Source organism: Pelmatolapia mariae, linkage group LG12 (assembly GCF_036321145.2).
Source record: "Pelmatolapia mariae isolate MD_Pm_ZW linkage group LG12, Pm_UMD_F_2, whole genome shotgun sequence".
NCBI lineage: Eukaryota > Metazoa > Chordata > Actinopteri > Cichliformes > Cichlidae > Pelmatolapia > Pelmatolapia mariae.
In genome coordinates, this window is record NC_086237.1 from 6,326,907 (window position 1) to 6,348,167 (window position 21,261).

At 42.6% G+C, this 21,261-nt stretch overlaps 1 protein-coding gene across 1 annotated transcript in view; it reads left to right on the top strand.

Moving 5' to 3' along the window:
- The first annotated feature begins 315 nt into the window (after positions 1–315).
- The window catches only part of nr6a1a (nuclear receptor subfamily 6, group A, member 1a), a 31,201-nt gene continuing 10,255 nt past the window's right edge, over positions 316–21,261 (top strand). Inside the window, exons 1-5 of the mRNA XM_063490379.1 lie at positions 316–436; positions 15,637–15,867; positions 19,130–19,185; positions 20,073–20,233; positions 20,883–21,113. Coding sequence (XP_063346449.1) covers positions 421–436; positions 15,637–15,867; positions 19,130–19,185; positions 20,073–20,233; positions 20,883–21,113 — 695 coding nt within the window. The 5' untranslated portion in view covers positions 316–420. The remainder of the gene's footprint in view (positions 437–15,636; positions 15,868–19,129; positions 19,186–20,072; positions 20,234–20,882; positions 21,114–21,261) is intronic.

A 21,261-nucleotide genomic window follows, 5' to 3' on the forward strand; every position in this document is an offset into this window, starting at 1 on the left:
TGTTTATGCTAGGGCATGCACGTCCTCCTCCCAAGTGCCAGAGGCGCAGTTAAAGGGGAGGCTAATTTGGGTGTGAGGGCTGGGAAGAAAGGGCGGGGGCAGCATTGTTGAACGCCAGTGAAAATAGGACTATCATTTCCACTCAGATAACCCCTAGCTGTCATTGGACCACAAGCCAAGCGGTGACCCCGGGGGCTTGAACTCTTGCCGGTCATGTGACCAGGCAGTAAAGTGACCAGTGCTGGTCTCTCTGCGGTCAGAGAGGGGCAGGCTGTCGAGGAAAGAGGTTGGTGGGGGAGAGAACAGAGGAGCGGGGCAGAGAAAGAAACCGAGAGCAATGTGGAGAGCAGGCCCAGTGGCTTTTTCCTTTAGCAGAGTCCATGCTTGAATGGGGTCCAGGCAGACTGGGAGAAGCATGAAATGGATACATGGGAAGGTAAGGAAGGATCACTTTCTTTTCTGAATGCGTCCCACTTACAGGTAGTGCAACTACATCTGAGTGGAACTGAGAATATATTTGAAATGTATGTATGTAACTCAAACTGCAGTACTGTTGATCGTCACTGTTGGTTTCTATCTAGTATTTTGAGTTTGAATAAACAATGTGATGCATACTGCTTGTGTGCAGGTTGGCAGGATAAGCCCTTTATGCTGTAATTAGTTAATGATTTTCAGGCCGGGCTAATGAGCAGAGAAATCCCAGCTTGTCAGAGCCTCGCTGGCTTCCAGCACTTTGTTTATGTGCTGCTTGTGACGTAGCTCCCTGCTGCAGCTGCACGGTGCACCTCCATATGTGCTGCTCTCTGCCATGTTGCTTACTTGTTATGTTTTTCTTTCTTTTGGCTGTTTTATGCAAATGATGTTGTGTGCTGGGACAAGAGAAAATGTCAAAAACAACAAACTGGTTTTTGGCACTTTTCACACTTTAATTCTGCCCACCACACCACCGCTGCTCCTCCCTTCCTCCTTCCCTTCCTTGTATCACAGGAATTTGGAATGGGGTCCTTTCTCACTCTTAATATCAACCCCACGTGAGAGGGTGTCTTTTTGGGCTTCGGTCACACAACGTTTCATCTCAGCTTGGGACAAATTGGACGGACGTCCACAGACACAGCGCTTTCTGGCCCTTCAATCGATGTTTTCCTTTAAGGACTTTGGTTTGGCATGTGGAGGAAGCATGCTACTGTACTGATCCCCTCCCCCTCCTTTAATCCCCTCAGCCTGGTTGGTTTGTGCTCAAGCTGAATTAGGGTTAAATAGCACTGCTGCACCTCAACACCAACACCTTCTGTTTTGCAGTAGTTCTGTGTGTGAGGAGGATTGTATTAAGCCCAAACTAATCATGAAGGAGAGGGAGAAAGCAAGCATAAGAGGTTGTTTATGTGGATGAAGGGGGCAGAGGCTGTGTGAAGATCAATAGTAACAGTGGGGGGAGGTCAGGGACTCCTGTGACTCTGTAATGCTCATCTATAACACGGCTAAAGACTCTTCTCAATGCAACCACTGCTTTTTCCCTAATTTCACTGTGAGATATCCGCCATCTCTCCCCGGCCACGTAAAGCCAAACGCCAGCCCCATTACGCTGTGCATCTTTGCTTTCTTGTTGTTTTGCAAGGGTGTGTTATTTCAACTGCCCCTGCACCCTTCCCCCAGGACAAACACAGACACACACTCAAACAGGATAAAACTTATCTGATGATTTGCAAATGCAGTTTTTGCCTCTGGGATTATTTACAGAGAGCGACGTGTTTGCTTCAAATGAGGCAAAACTGGCATCTGATTTTTAATGCAGGCAAATTTACAATGTTTTGGCCCCTTTTCTGTGTTATATGGGAGCGGGAGGTCATCCTACTGTCTTTAGGAGGTCCCGTATTTTAATACAGAGCAGATTTAGCACTTTTATGCAATTGTGTATCGCAGGGCATGGGCTGTGAAACTTCCCACATGGTTTGCATCAGCATGAACTGGCAATTTAGACCTGTCATTAAAAAAACAGAAGCTCAGGGCCAAACAAGCTGAGCTTCAATGCTCTGCAAAACAAATGAGAGAGGAACAAGGTGCAGATGAGCACACACACATCTGTGAGCAGGGAACAGAGAACTGTAATACTACAACAAATCATTCCTCCGGTGCATTTCTGGATACTTTTCCACAAAACCTTTTAGAAAAATGTATCAAATTATCAATATAAGGACTCACAAGTGTTAGCAAATTCCTGAGATGGCACAAACTGTCCGGACATGAGGGAATATAGGAAGAAGTGGGAAAAGCATGAGGAATAAATGTGGTTTTAAATAACAACAAGTCTTAGCAGTTTGTTGACTCACATGTAGGTCACCAGGTTATCAACATCAGTCAAATCATCATCACGTCTAAATGTTGGGCTCAGTCTGCGTGGCTCAGCGGTCACATGGTGGATGTTTCCATGTACTTAGCAGCAACATTTGAACATCGGTCGCACATTTAATGGCAACAAAGATAACAATGGGGGGTTTTTTTCATCCTTGTTCAACACACAGCTCCTTTTACATAAAAAAAAAGAAAATAAGAGCGGCTGAGGGAAATATTCAGTCGGACATGAGTTTCCTGGTTATTCTGTGCGGTTCATGACAGTAATAAATGGGAGCTTGTAAGGCTTACAATGATTCCTCCTTCTATGAGAAAGCAGCCTGTCAGTGTTGTTTTTGTGCAGCAGTAAGCAGCTGCATAATAAAGGACTTGATAGTGAAACACTGATGTATTCGCTCACAACAGCCTTTTTATTGTTTTGGCACACTGTTGATATTTACCTGATGTTTCATTAATACAAAGATAAAATAAGAGGTGCTGTGTTCCTGGTGTTACATTTTTGTGAACCATAAATGAGTAATACGCAGCAATCCTGAAATCTGGTGTTTTGTATCTGTTTTTGCTGCTCGTTCTACAGAAAACTCTGATTTTACCCTTTTTAACACATTTTTGTGGCTTTACAGTTTTTCTGTTAGAATTTTTCAAACAGGTCAAACTTTCATAATATTCACCATATTACTGGTGACCCAGTAACAGGGTTAGGATTGTTTGTGAATATGTAATAAAAAAAATTATTTTGATCTAACAATTTTTCTGTTAAGTTAAATTCTTAAAGCTCATTAAACCATAGATGGCTTATCAGTAGTTCAGTTGGTAAGTTTGGGGTTTTTAAGTAGAGTATTGTCAGCCTTTTACTAACATGCATATATGTTTTAAAAAACATAACACCAGCACACTTTACATGGAGACACAAGACCTTATGTGGAATTAACATTTGCCAAATAAACATTTCAAATCTCTTTTCAGATGAAAACAAAGCTGAGACAATGAGTCAGACTCCTGTGGTCTCTTTCCCACAGAATGTAACAGAGTGGCATTACATGCTCCTGACATTAGCATTACATTAATATGGAGCCTAACTTTGGTGTGGTATTACTCAATGCTAATGATTTAACCTCTGAGTGTGGGTGTATATTATCAAGACAGCAATGTCAACAGGTCAGTATTGTTCTCGCTGATGAGCCCAATCTGCAACTGCATGCACATCGCTTTCAAGATTAGCATCACAGTGTTGGCCGCCAGGAATGTCGGATCAGAGTCCCAGAGGGTCTTCGCATGCCTTTAACCTCTGTGAATGTGGTCATGTACATTCCTGTCATAGTCGCGGGACACATCCTCCCCTCCTTCGAGCCCCAGGTAGGAGAGATAAGCTCGAGAAGAAAAAGAGATACGAAGAGGAAAATGAGAGGCTGAGGGACGGGAGAGAGGGAGGGCGTCGGCGGCGGAAAAGTACAGCAGATTCCTGCAACCCCCGATCCCTGTCTCAGCTGGGCATGATTGTGATGGAAAGCCTGAGACAAAAACCTGAAGAGAAAACCCTTCATTGGCAGGCACTGCTCTGTCAGCCTCTCAAAAGGCTGCTTTACACTATACATCAGCCTTTGTGTCTGTGGGATGTGGACAAAAGGGAGATTTGGCCACGATACATCTCTGTTCCCAGCATGATGCAGCTCAAAGAGGGTCAAACCTGGGGACCTTCCTGCAGGAATCCACCATTCTTACTGAAAAAGCCCCGTTCGTGCACATTCAGCTCATTTGCTCAGATTCTTTATATTTCTTACAGTGAACGTTTCCTGGAACACACGGGGAGCAGTGAGGAGATGCAGGTGATGCTTGTTTAACACTGAACAGGGCTTACAATGTTTGACTTGCATCTCCTGGTTTGCGTTAAAGTTTGGAATGAAACCCAGGCTGACCCCTGGGAAACAATGCAGCCTTTAATGAGCCCTGGGGGGTTGGGGGTGACTGTGTGTTTGACACAGAGCATTGGGGGTTCTTGTAACCAAGAAGAGAGAGGGAAAGAGAGAGGGTGGAGTTCAAGATGAAGCAGTGCTTTTATGACTCCGTATCGTCACCTCGGGGGGAAATTTATCGTCACCTCGCCTTTTATGACCTTGTGATAACCTGAACATTTCTGAAAAGAGCCTTTGACAGGATGAGAAATATTGCACTTCAACTGCAGAATGCTTTAATCTCATGCAAAACCTCACTATTACACCAATACGTCTCTTTGTGCCGTGTCACTTTGCTCCACAACGGTTTGTCTAATCAAGCCTCGAACACAAAACGGTTATCAAGCTGTCGTTGTGTACATGTGTGGAGATGATGGCAGTTTCTGCCTTCACACTTGGAGTTAAAGTCCAGCGTGATCTTTGCTAGCATGCCAGCATTAGTGTCAAACTCAAAAGTACATTCTACATACTGCATTTCCCATACTGCAACCGCAAGCCACAGCTTTTCCCTCCCTCTGCTGGCAGTAGGATCGCGTTGCATTATAAGCAAAAGATAATAAAGCACTTTTTCACAAACATGTGCATACATTTTTTGTCAGCTTATTATCCCCCCCCCCCCCCCCCCCCCCCCCCCCGGTTATAAATGACTTTGGCCCATCTGCAGCTCGTGGACACACTTGTTGAATCGCTGTCACCTCACACTTATATCATTCCTCCGTAGAGCACCTACACCTTTACCCAAAATCTTAAAATGACTTCTGAGAACTATGAAAATATTCCTACAGGACAATAGCACTTTTAGTTTGATTGTTTATCAGAACGAGATTAAAAACTGAGGTCAGATTATCTAAGCACTGTCTGATCTTCTGAAACGCTCTTGTTAAGAATTTTTAGTAGATCTGGAATAAAAGTAGGGCTGCCACAAACGATTATTTTGATAGTCGACTAGTCACCGATTATTTTTGCGATTAGTCGACTAATCAAATCATCATCCATTGGACGTAAAACGTACAGCTTTACCATCATGCATCTGCTCTTATATAACTATCATTAGCTTACAGCTTTAAGTGTTTCAGGTATGTGCTAACTAAAAATAAAGACAAGATCATAGTTTATTAAACTTTTAATGAAATTTGCAGATTGTTTTGGTGGAGTTTAATAAACTCAGCCGTCTGCTCCTTGCTGTCTAAAATATAACGGGACACCGGAGTATATTCTCGAGCATCTCACCTTCTGATAATCAGTTGTCTGTTTGACATTAAGCTGTGTAAAAACTATAACTTTAATCTCAGCCAAACCGATTTACTCAGGAACAAATAAAATACTGAAAAAAGCCAAACAATAACATTTTTAAGTTATCTGAGTGACTTATATATCATGTTTAACCTGAGTAGCGAAAGACAGCGGTGGGTTTGAAAACGATGTGCCGGGAGTTCGGTGTTCTCACGGGCTCTAGTGAGCCTTGAACCCCGGCTCGCTATCGAGCTGGTGGTTAACAGACGTCTCCGAAAACATTGGAGCGCTTTTGAAAATATGTGGTGTCTTGATAAACTGAGCAGATATTTGAAGTTTACACAGCTACATTGTCGCCTGAAAATATGTTAAACGTTTATTTTGTGACTCAGAAAGAATAATAAGAGTAATATTAAAACTAACTAGCTGCCGCCATTGTTGGAAACTGAGCTGGGCCGCGCTATGAATTCTGGGATAGGTTGGGCCACGAAGCAACCCATCCTTCAAATCTGGGGAAATGAAGGGCGCATTTGTCGGAGTCTTCGAATTTGGACAGTCTTCGTCGTGTCGCTGTAACGTAATCGGCCTACAAATGCGGGCACAGGAGGATGCGGTTCGTGAATTTGGACACAGCTATGATACCGGAGACTGCTTCTTCTTCTTCGGGGTTTAATGGCAGCTGGCATCCTTGTACATGCAGTGCTGCCATCTTCTGTTTCAGTCCGTTATTACACTCTTAAATTCTGCTACTTATTCCTGCGTCTTTTGGGATCTTACAAAGCTTCAAACGACGCGTCGACTATTAAATTAGTCGTCGACGATTTTGATCGTCAATGTAATCGTGACTAGTCGACTAATCGTGGCAGCCCTAAATAAAAGCCAAATAAACAGACAGCGAGCCACCAAGATAAAAAAGCAAACATCAGTTTCTCTTGAGCAGAACATGGCTGATCCACAAAAATGAAAGTTCATCAAACAAAGTAACATTTTGAATGCTGAAAAATTCCTTGTCACAGTTCAAAAGATATGAAATCCTTAATAAAGTTCAAAAATGGTCCTCAGACATTCAAAAACCTTTTTTGTTTGTCCTTCACTCTATCTTCTAATAAAACACATGGCATAATACTCAACGATATTATCTTTTTAGATTATTTTTTTTTCTTTTTTCTTATTTTTACTTGAATAGTTTTTTCCTGGAAAGCAATCGGAAACTGTAAGAAACCTTTTTTTTGCGTCTATAAAGAAACACAGAACATATTTGGTTGGTAATGTGAGCGAGATAGAAGACTTCAGTTTTACTGTTATGTGCATGCACTTACAGTAATTTTTGTTTTTACATGCTTTTACTTTGAAAGGCAAATTTCTTTCAGTACCTGTTGCTTTTATGTCTGTTTTCGCTTTCACTTGAGACCTAAGCCATGAGGGAAGAGTCAGTCGCATGTCAGAAATGTCAGGGTCAACTATTATATTTAGAAAGTCATGAATATTTAACTTCAGTCATCTCCTGGCAGAAGGAGGAGGAGCGATACGATGTGACATGCGAGATCAAGTGTGTGAAGGTGTGAATCGCTCTGTTTTATATGGCGGCCATGCACTTGAAAGAGGGTGAGAGATTTGGCAAATAAGCCTGAATGAAGGCAGCTAATAGCTATTGTGTTTTTAGCTCAGTGAAGGAAGTTGGGTGTTTCACGTGGGGTGGCTAGTGAAATAGGTGGTTTTAATGTGTTCTCTTAATGGGCGCTCGGGCTGACAAATGGCTGGCCGAGGAGGTGACGACACATACCGTTACACTGTGAGTTATTTGATCTGCCACATTTTATGGCGCCACAGTACAGTAGAAGGATTTATTTTCTTTTTCTTTGGGCTGAATTTGTGCTGCTGCTGTTTGAAGAACAACAGTTCGTTGGGTCTTTATTCTTCACGAAGGTGTCGCTCTGCAACGCTCATCAGCTGTGAAGCTCTTTCTATTCAGACTGAAGTTTGCCTGAACCGCCCATCACTTCACACCTGAGTTATCTCAGTAAAGTTTATTCCGTTTTTCTATGCAGACGCTTCAAAATCCGTAGTAAGATCAGCAATATATTTTCATGGTTCTGATGCTCACTGCAGTGGCTATGTTCATTTCTTAAAAGTCTCTCTTTTGCTTATATTTAAAATAACCACACTACGGACGGACAAACAACTGTTTTTACTGTTTTTCGTAGCAACAACGACGGTAAACCCATTGTGTGGCTCCGCCGTCTGCTTGTCAATTTTCCACATAAACCTTTCACAATAAAGCTCAAAATCCTGTTGAGATTTTTCAGAATAAACTGAAATGATCGACATTATTCTCAAACATCAAATTTCTGAATATGCATCAAACAAATCACCTCAAATAAAAACATGAGGTAACTATAAATGGCGCTTACAGTCGACGCCCAGCTGAAAACACTTCACACAAGTCGAGTTGCCTGAGATTCACTGAATTTACAGAAAATAAACTATTTTGCGATGTATATCGTTATCGGGATAAGAAATGTCATATCGGGATATGACATTATGGTCATATCGCGCAGCCCTAGCCACATGGGAGTCTTTGTTGTGCTGATTCTGGCCCCCGTGCCTTATGTTAGACACCTTTAGTGTAAGCTTTTACCCTTTAATTTGTATATTTGCCAGTATTTTGTTATCATAAACTATCCGTCATCGATATTCATCCAAGTCTAACTTCTTGGTAGTACCTGGGAGAATGGTTGGTTGCAGTGAGTTTGTGTTCCCGGCTCAAACTGTGCTCACTGTCCTGGAAACTCTTTGGAACGCTGTGGGCTTTCTGGCCGGACAGTAGTGTTTTGGTTACTTCTGTCACATTTTCTCCTGCTTTCCTGCCTCCATGTTTCCACCCTCCACAACATGTTTCCTTATAGAAGTAATGCAAAGCCCTTTATTTAGATCCTGATCTGCTAACATCGTCATGGTGATACAAACAGGATAGGCAGGTACGCACGTTTAATGAATCCAGTGTTCATTTTATGTACGCACTTGATTTTTTTGCACTTATAATAGTGAGTAAGACTGTTTGAGATTAAGAATAAGGAGATGTTAGGACAGCATGTCCTCACATCATCTGAGAGCTGTTTACCTGTTGCTCTGAGTGTGTCCATATTATGTTAGCTTGTTACCTTGCAACAGGTGCACTGCTGCTGACAACATAGAACTGAAGTGAAAAGATCTGCCCTGTGTCACAGCACATGTACGTTTGGTGCATCAGTCTTGAACATCCACTAACTTAACAGCCAGTTTGTGCCTGACTGTGCTTTAAATGAACCTCTTTATAAACCAGTGCTCCATCCAGTAACACTCAACAGCTCACCAGTCACTGTGCTCGTCTCCCCACAGAAGAGAGAGTTAATGAAACTGAGGAGCAGCTACATTCACTGGGAGTAACAGTAGTAGTAGTCATTTGATTCATTTGAGCTCTGTTAGGAAAAGAAAATTTAAAATATATTTTTATAATCAGTTTTTTGAAGATTATCAAGTTTTAATGAATTAGCAGTTAAAAGTTGTTTTATTCTGTTTTTGCACTGATTATCTGAAAGTATGAACATTTTGCAGTTCATTCAGGTTCACTGGCACTTATGTGTTAATACTTTAATATGTTGAAAGTAGAGCTGGGCGATATAAAATTTTTTCATATCACGATATGTTTTTTTTTTCATTTCAGGCGATAACGATATATATCACGATATAAGCCAAATAACTATATTTGTAAGATTTAAATGTGCCGTTGCTCACAAGTAAAATATGAAATAATTAGCAGCTTGTTTTAATTTAAATATTTATTTCCCATAATAAGTTTAACAGGGTAGATGTACTTAAGGAACATGAGACTTCAGTTTCAGATAAATAAAGGCAAATATTGCAAACTACACAAAAGGCAGCCGCTAAAGCGTTTAAGTTTCAAAATAGAACAAACTAAACAGACTACTAAATTGTCAATTCTACTTAGAAACAAAATTTTAATTCTAAAAATAAATCTCAGTTTGTTTTACAGAAGAACAGACAAAATTGACTAACTTTTGTCAATATCAAATAAACTGAGAACTAAAAGGAAATTCTCAATCTCTCCTTGTTGTATAGCTTAGCTTTTCAAACAGTTTTAACAGTGACTTTAGTCTGACAAAAGCCGAATGACGAATTAGCGCTTTCAGTCAGAGATTGAGCATGCACCGGTTTATTGTATTTCCAGACTTGCTTTCGGCACAATTACAGTGCGCGCTACTCTGTTTTTTGTCAGACTTGAAATAGCCGAAATACCTTCACACTACGGAACTTCTATGGCCCTTCCGTTCGACAATCTCTCCGGCATTGGAACCATCATCTGTTTTTTCTTCGGTAACCTTCGCTCACGGTCTCGGTTGATTTTTCTCTAGTCGGCAAACTCATTTCCTCCATTACCTGGGCAGCCCGGCTGCAAAAACAAATACACATGTGCGGCTTGGCACTTGTGCTGCACGTAACAAGTCACGTGACGTGACGCTGCGGCTGTGATTGGTTCGGCTCTGCGCTACTTAATTTGGATTGGCTGTTCTTTTTTTTTTTTTTTAAGAGGACAAGAGAGATGAGGCCTATCGCAATAGTTTAATTTTTCTATCGAGAAAAAGTTATTTCGCAATACATATCGTTATCGTTCTATCGCCCAGCTCTAGTTGAAAGTCATTGGAAGGTCACCGTGTCTGTTATGAACCTGAATTGCAGGACTTTTCATGTAAAGCCTATAACAGGATGAAGACCGCTCTTATTGTCTGTTAATGTTAATATTTCAGATCCAGTGTTTATGTTTCTGTGTTGTTTCTTCCTCTTTACCTTTGAGGTCAGTTATTATCATATCATAGCTTTCCATTTCAAATGTCAAACTTTTCAACCAATCAGATCCAGAGGAACCTTGGTGTTAGTCTGCAAAAGCAACTAAAAGTACAGCAAAACTATAGTAGTAAAAAAAACCAAACAGTCAAAATGTATGCTCCAGATTATGAGTATTATTATTAAATCATCTCTACACTTCTATCAGTTTCACAGTGTGTCAGAAACCAGCACAGAAGTGTAAAGCCCTGAGAAGTGTCCATTTTGGATCGCACCAGCAGGCAAACTGATCTTTGTCATATTTAAGTGCATGGAGTGGGCATCATGTGTCATATGCTGCCTGGTCTAAGCTACAGGGAGTGTTTTTGTTTGTACATGCGTGTGTGACTTCCTGCTTTGTGCTACCTGCAAGGAAGGACAGCTGTGCAAACTATCCCGATTTCAACTCTGTGTATGAAAGAAAATGATGTGTGGAGCACAGTGTGTTTGAACATTTTTCATTTTTAATGGTTTGGAAACGTAAAAATGCTCAAAATAAAGTTTTAAAGGTCAGATCTGAATCTGTAATATTAGGAAAGACAATGATGAAGATTATCATGTGTTTTTATTGTTTTATACTCAGGAACATAACCTCAAAAACTGAATCTAATAAAATATTAGCATTGCATTAATCATGTTTCACTTACATTGCTCTTAAGAAAATGATCAAACGAGGCAGTGCCAGGCGATGTTTCTCTAACTGCTGGGGCTTTCTCTCAGACTCGACTTAACCTGTGTACCGTATAGAGTTAATCACCAGAATAGTTCAATTCTAATCCCAGGACGGGCTCACCGTGTGACGGCCCATTGTCTCGTACAGTATAGCTGCCCCTGCAGTCTTCAGCAGGCAGCAAACTTAAACCTCACACCATTTAAATGGTAATCTGTCTCTGGGCTTTAGAAGTCCTCTATTCACCATTCTGGGAGAGGCTTTATGCCCCCACCCCCCGCCCCCCTCTGCCTCCTTCTAATTACTTTTAGTACATGAGCCCAGCAGCCTGCTTATCCAGGCCCCTCCCCTCTCTCTGGGAGGCTTAGCTCTCACCTCAGTCACATATCTCTTTCTGATGAGCTGCCCCTTCAAATTATACACGCACAAAAGTTTAATCCCACTCATTTGAATACTAAAGATTATGTTACTGTGGTCTGTTTGTTGTCAAAACACTGTGCCTTCTAATCAGGAAGGCATGACTGGGTCAACCATTTACAACAGCCACAGTATCAGGTTTCCCCAAGCCAGCACTGTGTGTGTGTGTGTGTGTGTGTGTGTGTGTGCGTGTGCGTGTGCGTGTGTGTGTGTGTGTGTGTGTGCGTGTGTGTGTGTGTGTGTGTGTTGGATTCTTCTGCTGATTTAGCCACACACACACAACAGGTTCAAAAGTCATGTTCTTTAGTGTGTGATTTTTGTCAAGCGCACAGGTGGGTCTAATGTTAAGACTCACCAGGTGAACCTTCCCAGGATGAAGTAGAACATTTTATTAAATCAGTACCAACTCATTTTGTCATTATTCCAAAGTCGGTTGATTCTTTTGCTTAAATGCAGGTTGATTCTGGCAAACTGTTTATTTAAAGACAGTATGTGAAACCGTGTTCGAGGCCGTGTATAACAATAATAGTTTCATTTTAAAAATGCCTGTATGACTTTAGTTGAGAAATACTGAGGGTTTAACTTTAACTGCACTATTTTATAGTTAGAAGGATTCAGAAGAAGGGCCCAGATGGCGAGTACAGGACATAAAGGTACATCAACAAGCTCTAGAAGCCTTCATGCAGTCAGTCTCAGGAAACATGTCTGTCACCATTATTGGCTTTCCCGCCACAGTCCCACCTGTGTGCAGTGCATTAGACATTAGTTATTTGCATTAGACACGAGTCTTACATTAATAAGATCTACAGGTTAATCTTCACGCTCAGCAGGCAGCATTAACCTACCGAGCAGCAGCCTTCTTCTGACTTGTTCGTAATGGCTGTAGCCCTTTGTCATCACAGCCACTGGTCACAGCAGAACAAACATACAAAAAAAGAAAACCTAAAAACTGTTACCTCAACTCATTTTATTTCTTTCATTTTTAAAACACAGTATACAAACAAACATAGGTGAGTGCTGCATATCAAACATGGGCATTAGAAGGTTGTATCACAACTCAGAGAATACTTTAAACCTGCAGATTGGCTGGCAGGGAGTGCCTTCGTTAATAGGACTGGTGTTACACAATGTCTATGACAAAATGGCCCTGCACCCATTTAATGGATGATATTAATTAACATTCTTCCTGATAAGTTTATGGTTTCAGTCGCTAATTTAAAGTCTTATTAAATATCAGACAGTGGTTTGAAAATCTCTGCACACCCGAATGAATGACGGGCGCATCGGACCAAGATATGTTTTTTTCTAATAGTTAGAATCTCAGTTTTCACTCTTTTATTGAGTCACAACATTTCAGCCCAAATAACCTTCCAGTATCATCCATCCATCCATCCATCTTCTTCCGCTTATCCCGAACGTGGTTGTGGGGGCAGCAGCCTAAGCAGAGAGCCCAGATCTCCCTCTCCCAGCCACCTCCTCCAGCGTGTCCTGGGTCTGTCCCGGGGCCTCCTCCCCGTGGGACATGCCCAGAATGCCTCACCTGGGAGGTGCCCAGGACGCATCCATGTCAGCTCACCTCAATTGGCTCCTTTCAATGTGGAGGAGCAGCGGCTCTACTCTGAACCCCTCCCGGAAGGCTGAACTCCTCACCCTATCTCTAAGGGAGAGGCCAGCCAGCCTTCGGAGGAAGCTTCCGCCGCTGTTATCTTCAATATCATTGTTTTGGTCACTACCCAAAGCTCATGATAGGTGAGGACTGCAGCTGCAGCACCACTCCGTCTGTCGGTCTCCCGCTCCTCTCTCTCCTCACTTGTGAACAACCCCGAGATACTTAAACTCCTCAACTTGGGCCAGAACTCGTCCATGACCCAGACTGGGTACCCCTTCTGTTTCTGGGTGAGGACCACGGCTCAGGTGCCAGAGGTCACCTACTAATCAGAAGGTTGATGGTTTGATCCCTGTCTGCTCCAGTGTATGTGATAAATATCCTTGGGCAAGATCAAAACCTCCTTTAGAAAATATTTGCAAAATTAGAATTAAAGATGATATTTTCCAAATCTCTGTGTTCAGACTGTAAATGCCCAGCACAGACACTGAGCACTGCAGTGGAGAGATGGAGGCCTGACCCTGCAGCTGTGGATGAACAGAGCGAGATATGGAAACAGACAAAACAATAAATACCTCAAACCTCAAGTGGATGATCAATGATGGGAGCTTCCATCCCCGTCCTGCAGAACTGATAAATAGAATTGTGACGGTAGCATTTTTTAAAGTTTGACCTGTCAGAAAGGGTTTAAGAGGGTGAACAACTTCCTGGCACAACGTGTGAATCACAATGAGAACTTTTTCAAAATGACTTTCTGTTCAAAGTTGATGCTAAATTTTTATACTTGTCAGATCCAATTAATCCCAAAGATGAAAGAGAAAAATAAATGAATAAGAAATCAAATTCAGTTTTTCCTGTTATGAAAAACAGGTTGATTATCTGGATTTTTAGCAGGTGTAGCTCCTGTGGGTGCAGCGATTGTTCAACTGTTCAAGAGGCCTGACATCAGACTGCATTATGTTAAAAACTAAACTTCACACATGGTGCTTGATGCTTGTCTGTTTTCAGCTCAGAATAAACGTGTGCGCTTGTTAAGTTAGAAATGAAGTTAAATTATTAGTCTTAGCCTTGAGACGTGGCAGTTAGTACAAGGGACGAACTGACAGCTGTTATTTTACAAGAATATGTTTCAAAAGTTATTAATTATTCCATTAAATTAGTAATATGTATTCCTAATTCATTTTTAGAAATCCATTTACTTATTTCTCTTTTTTTTGTTGCATTTTTAAAAGATTGTCAAAATCATTTTTTTAATTCTGAAAATTTAAAAACATTTTCCACTAAGTTTTCAAATTTAGAATAATGTTATTGTCAAAATACAAAAAAAAGAAAATGTCATTTGTATTTGTCGCACAATTAACAGTAAGTAACAAAATGACACGTATTTCGATGTGCGTGGCTCTCCTGGTCCTTCATAGAGGAGGGGTGGAGAACAGCTTTTTGGTGTGTGTGTGTGTGTGTGTGTGTGTGTGTGTGTGTGTGTGTGTGTGTGTGTGTGTGTGTGTGTCTGTGTGTGATGAGGCTTAACTCTGCGAACAGCCGAGAACACGCGCTGTAACTTAATTCTCAGCTTCCTCGGTGAGCTTCATTATGTGCGTTCTGTGGCCTGGAGGTAGATGGAGGATTAAGGAAAGATTTTCAGCAGCTTCCTCAAATTGCTGTCTTTCCAGTTTGAGAGGAGCTCTGTGATTAACAAAGTGTAGCTTCACAAGGATGGTCCTGTGTTGGCTCCGGCTCTCTTTCATCCTCTTCCACTCCTTCATGCTGTATTTCTCCTTCTGCACGTCTTGTCGAATCACCGTGCGACCCGTTTCCCTCACTCATGGTCAGCCAGCTGCCACACCAGGCTTACAAACACTCATTGGTATCATTTTAACTTTGATTTTACATCATTTTATCCAGAACATCAAATACGTGTGAGCCCATTCCCCACCTGTTCCTACCACCCTCCCTTCCTAACTACTTTTCATTGTTTGAAGCAATCAGCCGAAGCTGTGCGCTCTTTAAGGAAACAGAATGAAGGTTAATGATTGAGGGGGCGCCTGTGTGGAACATCTGTGCTATCACTAAGGATGCAACAGGTGCTGGGTACAGTAATACTGTCACATATTGTTACCTGAAGCAAGTTTTGTGAAATGTGTTATTTTAGCGTCAGGTGTCTTGTAAGAGAGAGGCGTTTTTATCAGAAACTGCTGTGGGGAAGAGGAGAGAAAGGACACGCTGTAAACAAATCAGCTGTGTCCTTTGAGCTCATTCAGACCTGCAGACATTTCTCAGCTCTCCATCATACTGCCTGTTATACCTCCACTTTCACTAAATGAGAGTTGGAGCTTAAGAATCCTTTGGATTATCCAGTGCCTGGCTAGCACTTAAGCCCCAGCCGCCCTCGTGATTTCAATTATAAATGTGTGCCTTCAGCAAGGTTTTTGCTCCCACTCCCTTTTTTAAGCTTTAGATGAATTACTGTAAAGACGCTGATGGAAATGGTTCTAAACCCTCTCCTGTTCCCACTCTCCTTCCATCTGCAGATGATCCAACTGACCAGCGTACTTGCCTTATCTGTGGAGATCGCGCCACAGGCCTGCACTATGGCATCATCTCCTGCGAGGGCTGCAAGGGCTTCTTCAAGCGCAGCATCTGCAACAAGCGCGTGTACCGCTGCAGCCGCGACAAAAACTGCGAGATGTCACGCAAGCAGCGCAACCGCTGCCAGTACTGCCGCCTGCTTAAGTGCCTTCAGATGGGAATGAACCGTAAAGGTAAAGTAGTTGTTTCAAGCCACCAAAAACAGACGTTTGTTTGGTAATAAATGTCCGACTCGTCCAGTCGTGGTAACAATGAAGCATCAATGACAAAAGAATTAGTACCCAGACCAGAAAAGAGTCAGAGGTACTACAGTAGTCTTTGAAGGTCGTGTCTGGAGGGCTTGAAAAAGAAGGTGACTGGCCTCTTAAATGAAACATCTTCACAAACTTTCAGTCACCTTGTTTTTCTAAGACTGCTTTTAACAGTTATTTTTTCAGTACAGTACACTATCAGTATGACACTGAAACCAACGGTAGGTGAACTGATCATCTTGTTACAGGGTAAATGGTTCTTATATAACGCTTTTCTACTCAGAGGACTCAAAGCAATTTACACAGCTTGCCTCATTCACACAAGTTTTTTCTATCCTCTAAGTGTTTCATACTCTGATGCATCCATCGGTGTCTTGACCAAGGATATTTGGCATGCAGACTTTGGCAAGCACGCGGGGATCGAACCACCAAACTTCCAATTAGTAGGTGACCGGCTGTACTTCCTGAGCTACAGGCAACCTTTGATTTAAGCATTCATGTGGACTTCACTGTGCCACTTACTTAAACACTGTTGAAGACGGAGGACTTCCCCTGAATGTCCACAGCAAGCCTGAGTCAATGAGGCCACACGTTTAAAGCATCCATACCTAAAGGATGGACGAACAGATGCTGTTCCCTGGCTCGAGCCTATCCCAACCATCATGGGGGAGTTTGGGATTGGCCGCACGAATGCTTAAATTAAAGGTTTCCTGTAAGTAGAGCCGGTCACCTATTAACTGGAAGTTTGGTAGTTCGATCCCACCAGTCTGCCACGGCGCTGACAGACAGATCGTCATTCACACCAGCATCCAGTTTAGAAACATCATGCAAAGTCGAAACTAAGAGGCCCCGGCCGGCCGTCGGAGTTGAACCTAGGACTGTGAGGTAACAGTGCCACCACTGCACCACCCAAGGATCGAGGCTTTCCTGCACACTGTTAAGCAACTGTTTTAATCTTATGACTGATCCCATGTATTTCTGACACTCCAGTGTAGATGTTGTTATTCCACATATTTGCATTCAGCCGATACAGAACGATCGAACAACACTGATTACATGAAATGAAAAAATCAGTTTGAGAGATTCTGTAATTCATCTTAGTAGCTAATGATTCCTCATAGAGCATGTGTGTGGTCTGCTTTACCCCGGCTTACAGTCACGTTCTGTATTCCAAAGCAATATTCAGTTACACTTTTCCGAAAACCACCTTATAGTTAACATAAATCGGTGGCGTCATTAACACTCAAAGACGAAGAATTTAGTCTGGATGTGAAATCTTTTTGAATGTAAAGTTTCTGTTTTGCTCTGGAAGCTTTTACAAACCGGTTTGTTTGTTTTTTGAAATGAGATTTGACCTGGTGATTCAGTGTATGCAGTGAATATGTCCTGGTGATCATTGGATTTAAAGTTCATTTAGCAGGGGTAGATCTACTGTGGTGGCGTGGGTGAAGGTGTGTTATTAACCCTCTGGGGTCGATGGACACGCCGGTGCCTGCAAGTCATGTGACCGGTTTAAGATGACATAGTAACAAGATGCAACTCTGCTGAGTCTCTGTTTAACTTATGGTTAAAGTTAAACTACATAGCATTTTTTAAATGTTGCTGATAGGCCACGTTACACCAGAGTTATGATAAAACATCCACACAGTGCTTTTTTCTAAATACTATATGTTTAGTGCAGGAAGGAACAGTGAACATGGCTGCGCAAACAACAACAACACACCAAGGAAAAATGCCTCCCCTTTCCTATTGGTGGAAAAATGTACCAATCCAAAAACGATATGGCTGAATGTGACCTTTGTTGTTTAGGAAGAGGTCAAAGTTGTGGGAGAGAGTTAGGGATATCGATAGGGAGCTTTGAGACGGGAGAGATTTGTGATGTTTAGCGTGTTTGGAGTGTGTAGTTGGTGTGTAGTGTAGTTGTTTGTTTTGTTCTGTGTGTCAAAACAATAAGTACACCACTGAGTGTCACAGTCAAAGGCAGGCTACAGTGTAAACGCTGCGTCCAGGTGGAAGACACCTCCTGCTGTCTCGTGGTGGACAACTATTTTTTGGAGTTGCACAATAACTTGTGTGGCGTCTTACTGTGACACCTAACACTTCCTAGTTTTTCAACTTCTCATTTTCAACTTCAAGTTGTGTTTCTTGACTGATTTTTAGATCATTGTGTGAATGCAGTACGTCACCATGAATAAATAACTTTATTTATTCAAGACGAGGTAAACGGTTTTTAAAGGTGAAATACAAAGTAGTCAAAAACAGCCCAATAAATCCTGAAAGATGAGGTTTAAGTTTTTGGTAAAAATGTGTTCACAGTGCAGATTTGTGTAAATGCAACAGAAACTCCACCTCATGTGGAGTAGCTTCTAGATTTTTGTACTTATTGGGCTACATGCTTATTTATATAAAGGTTCTACAGTACAGAAAATCAAAATTCATATTTTTTATGTTACTGAAACTATATGGGCTAAATGAGGAGGTTACAGACTGTGTGTATATGAAACGTGTATAGATCCGCCCCTGTAATTTAGATGTGTCAAAATCAGGTTTTTAAGATGTCTGCTGAGTGGCCAGAGCTGCTTCTGTCGGGACTTTGCGAGTAGCTGTTTGTTTAGCTCACAGATAAACGGGGCAAAGTCTCTGAAAGCCTGGAAACGCTTGAATGTGTCAGTTCTACCAATAAATCTGTGTTTCTCCCTCCTGGACTTTGGGAATGCTTAGTGACACACACACACACACACACACACACACACACACACACACACACACACACACAATTTAAGCAAGCAGATTGGCGCTGCAGTTTTCCTTCCACAGACATGTGCTGCCCCCATGTGGCTAAAACTTGTAAGTGACTGTCCTCATGGCCTTATTCTTCAAGTGCCTGTCTTAGAATGGAGATAAGACTAGGACTCACGCAGTCAGACACACTAATCACAGCGATTTTATCTACACTGCAGAACCACTTTGTAACACTCACACAAACACTAAGACTATGAGATGAAATGTACTTTGCTTGTAAGTGTACCAAAAAAATATGACTGCCTGCCAGCAGGAAAGCTGTATTTGGAACTGGATGGTGGGACAGTTTTGCGTGATGTGCTTTAGCCACTAGGGAGAGCTGTGACACCGATCATGTTTGGTTAATGGAACAAATGTCTTTTTCCTGTTTTTTGTCATGTAGCAATCAGAGAGGACGGCATGCCTGGAGGGAGGAACAAAAGCATTGGACCTGTGCAGGTAAATGGACTGAAGGATTGTGTTGTTTGTGGTGCGCACTGACCTTTCCCTGGCTCCGAGTCAGCCTGAGCATCATCGCTGTGGCTCAGCCTCTGAGGAATTGTGCTTACAGTAAACCCACTCAGATCACAAGCCATTAAATAACACAGAGCTGGAGTGCTGCAGTCCTACTCTTCGGGATGCTCATAATGAGAGCGAGCCCTGACCTTGTTATATCATCTGTATAATTGTGTAGCAGCTGATTAGTCCCCATTCAGCGGTGCCTTTATTATTAACGTGAAGCGAGGGAACAAATGGTCAGAAAAATGTGTGACATGAGGATAAGTACCGCTGAGCCGCTATTCACGAGGAGGGAGGCGGTCGATTCATTCGGGCTCAATTGAACGAGTCAAAACAGAGAAACACGGCTTCCATTAAGAACCAGCGCCCTTAATGAAAGCAGGACCTTTCTGTCATGAATATGGAATGAAAACGCCTGTTACAGTATTTGGGATGAACTGATAGAAATGAAAGTGAATTGACCTCCCTCAGACACGAGACGTGGTATGTGCAGGCTTGCTGAAGCCTTTCAGAATGGCTTTTGTCTGTGTTTTCTGCTCGTGCTGACCTGCACAGATCTTATTATTTTAAGTGTGTGAATCATCCAATCAAACGCACACACACACACACACACACCTCTTTTCTTTCTGTGTCATTATGTGATTGTGTCCTTGCTCCTCAGCATTTTAATGAAAAGCCGTGCGCTGCTAGTTGGTGCTAATCAATTGAACTGATGCACATGCGTGGATGTGCTGTAAGCTCCAAACCTCCCTGTGTGTGTGTGTGTGTGTGTATGTATGTATGCATGCGTGTGTGTGTGTGTGTGTGTGTGTGTGTGTGTGTTCTAGATAACAGAGGAGGAGATCGAACGGATCATGTCGGGCCAGGAGTTCAAGGAGGACGCCCCGGAGCACACCTGGGGCAACAACGGCGACAGCGACCACAGCTCGCCAAGCAACGGCGCCTCGGAAGGCAACCAGCCGTCGCCTGCCTCCACTCTGTCGTCCAAGTGAGTCGTTCATCTCATCCGCTCAGCTACGCGCCACTGGCACTCGCCCCATCTTTGAGATAATGAGCCGGCCCTGACAGTCTAACACCTCGTTCCCATCTCACCCAGACTTTAGTTAAAGTATTCATCGGCCAAAGAATGCCTGAATATGCAGCTCCTCAGGCTCGCTGATGACAACCAAACACAAAGAGCTCACCGCACTATCTGCTGTTCTTGCTTGGAGACGAGCATATTGTCTATCTGCACTCATCAAGGACAAATATTGTCTAGGTACTTGCATGATGGCATTTATTTTAGTCTCATTTTGTGTAAACATCAGGTTTTATCTCAGCAGCCTGAAAACTATTCAGGGGATGGCTTTTTTTCTTTTTTTATGAGATGGAATTAAACCTTGCCAGAAATGAACAGCAAACAGAAAGCCTGCGTCGCATGGGCTCGTGCACAGGCCCAGAATGCAAAGTTTAGTCTGCAAGTTTGTGAAAAAATGCAAAGAGTTTGATTGGGGATGAAGCACAGCACATCAGGGTGAGGTTAAAGGAGGGTTTGCCTGAGAAATGCAAACCCCGATGTGGCGAGCCAGCGTGTTTTTGTCCCCTCAATACTAACGAAATCTGCATTACTGTAACCTTTGACCTTTGTGTGCTTCCAGTCGCTCCGCTGAAATGAATGGCTACACGGCAGCCCTGCGGGACCAGTACATTAACACCTCCATGCCCACGCATTACCAGCTCTTGCCTCACCTGTTCAGCTACGCCGCCCAGTCTGGCCTGCTGGCCTCTCAGCCCCGCAACCTCTACCCACAGTCCCACCCTCTGGTGCAGCAGCTGGTGGCTGCTGAAGAGCTGACCCCCCTGACCACTCCAATGCTTATAGAAGAAGAGTGAGTTCATATGTTTTTGGTCATTGATGCTGACTGTGTGAGGTTTTCTTCACATATTCTTCTTCATCATTTCTTCCACTTCCACATACACTGAAGCATCCCCACAGCATTCATTCCCACCATCAGTGTTCTTAGGGTTGCCTTTTCT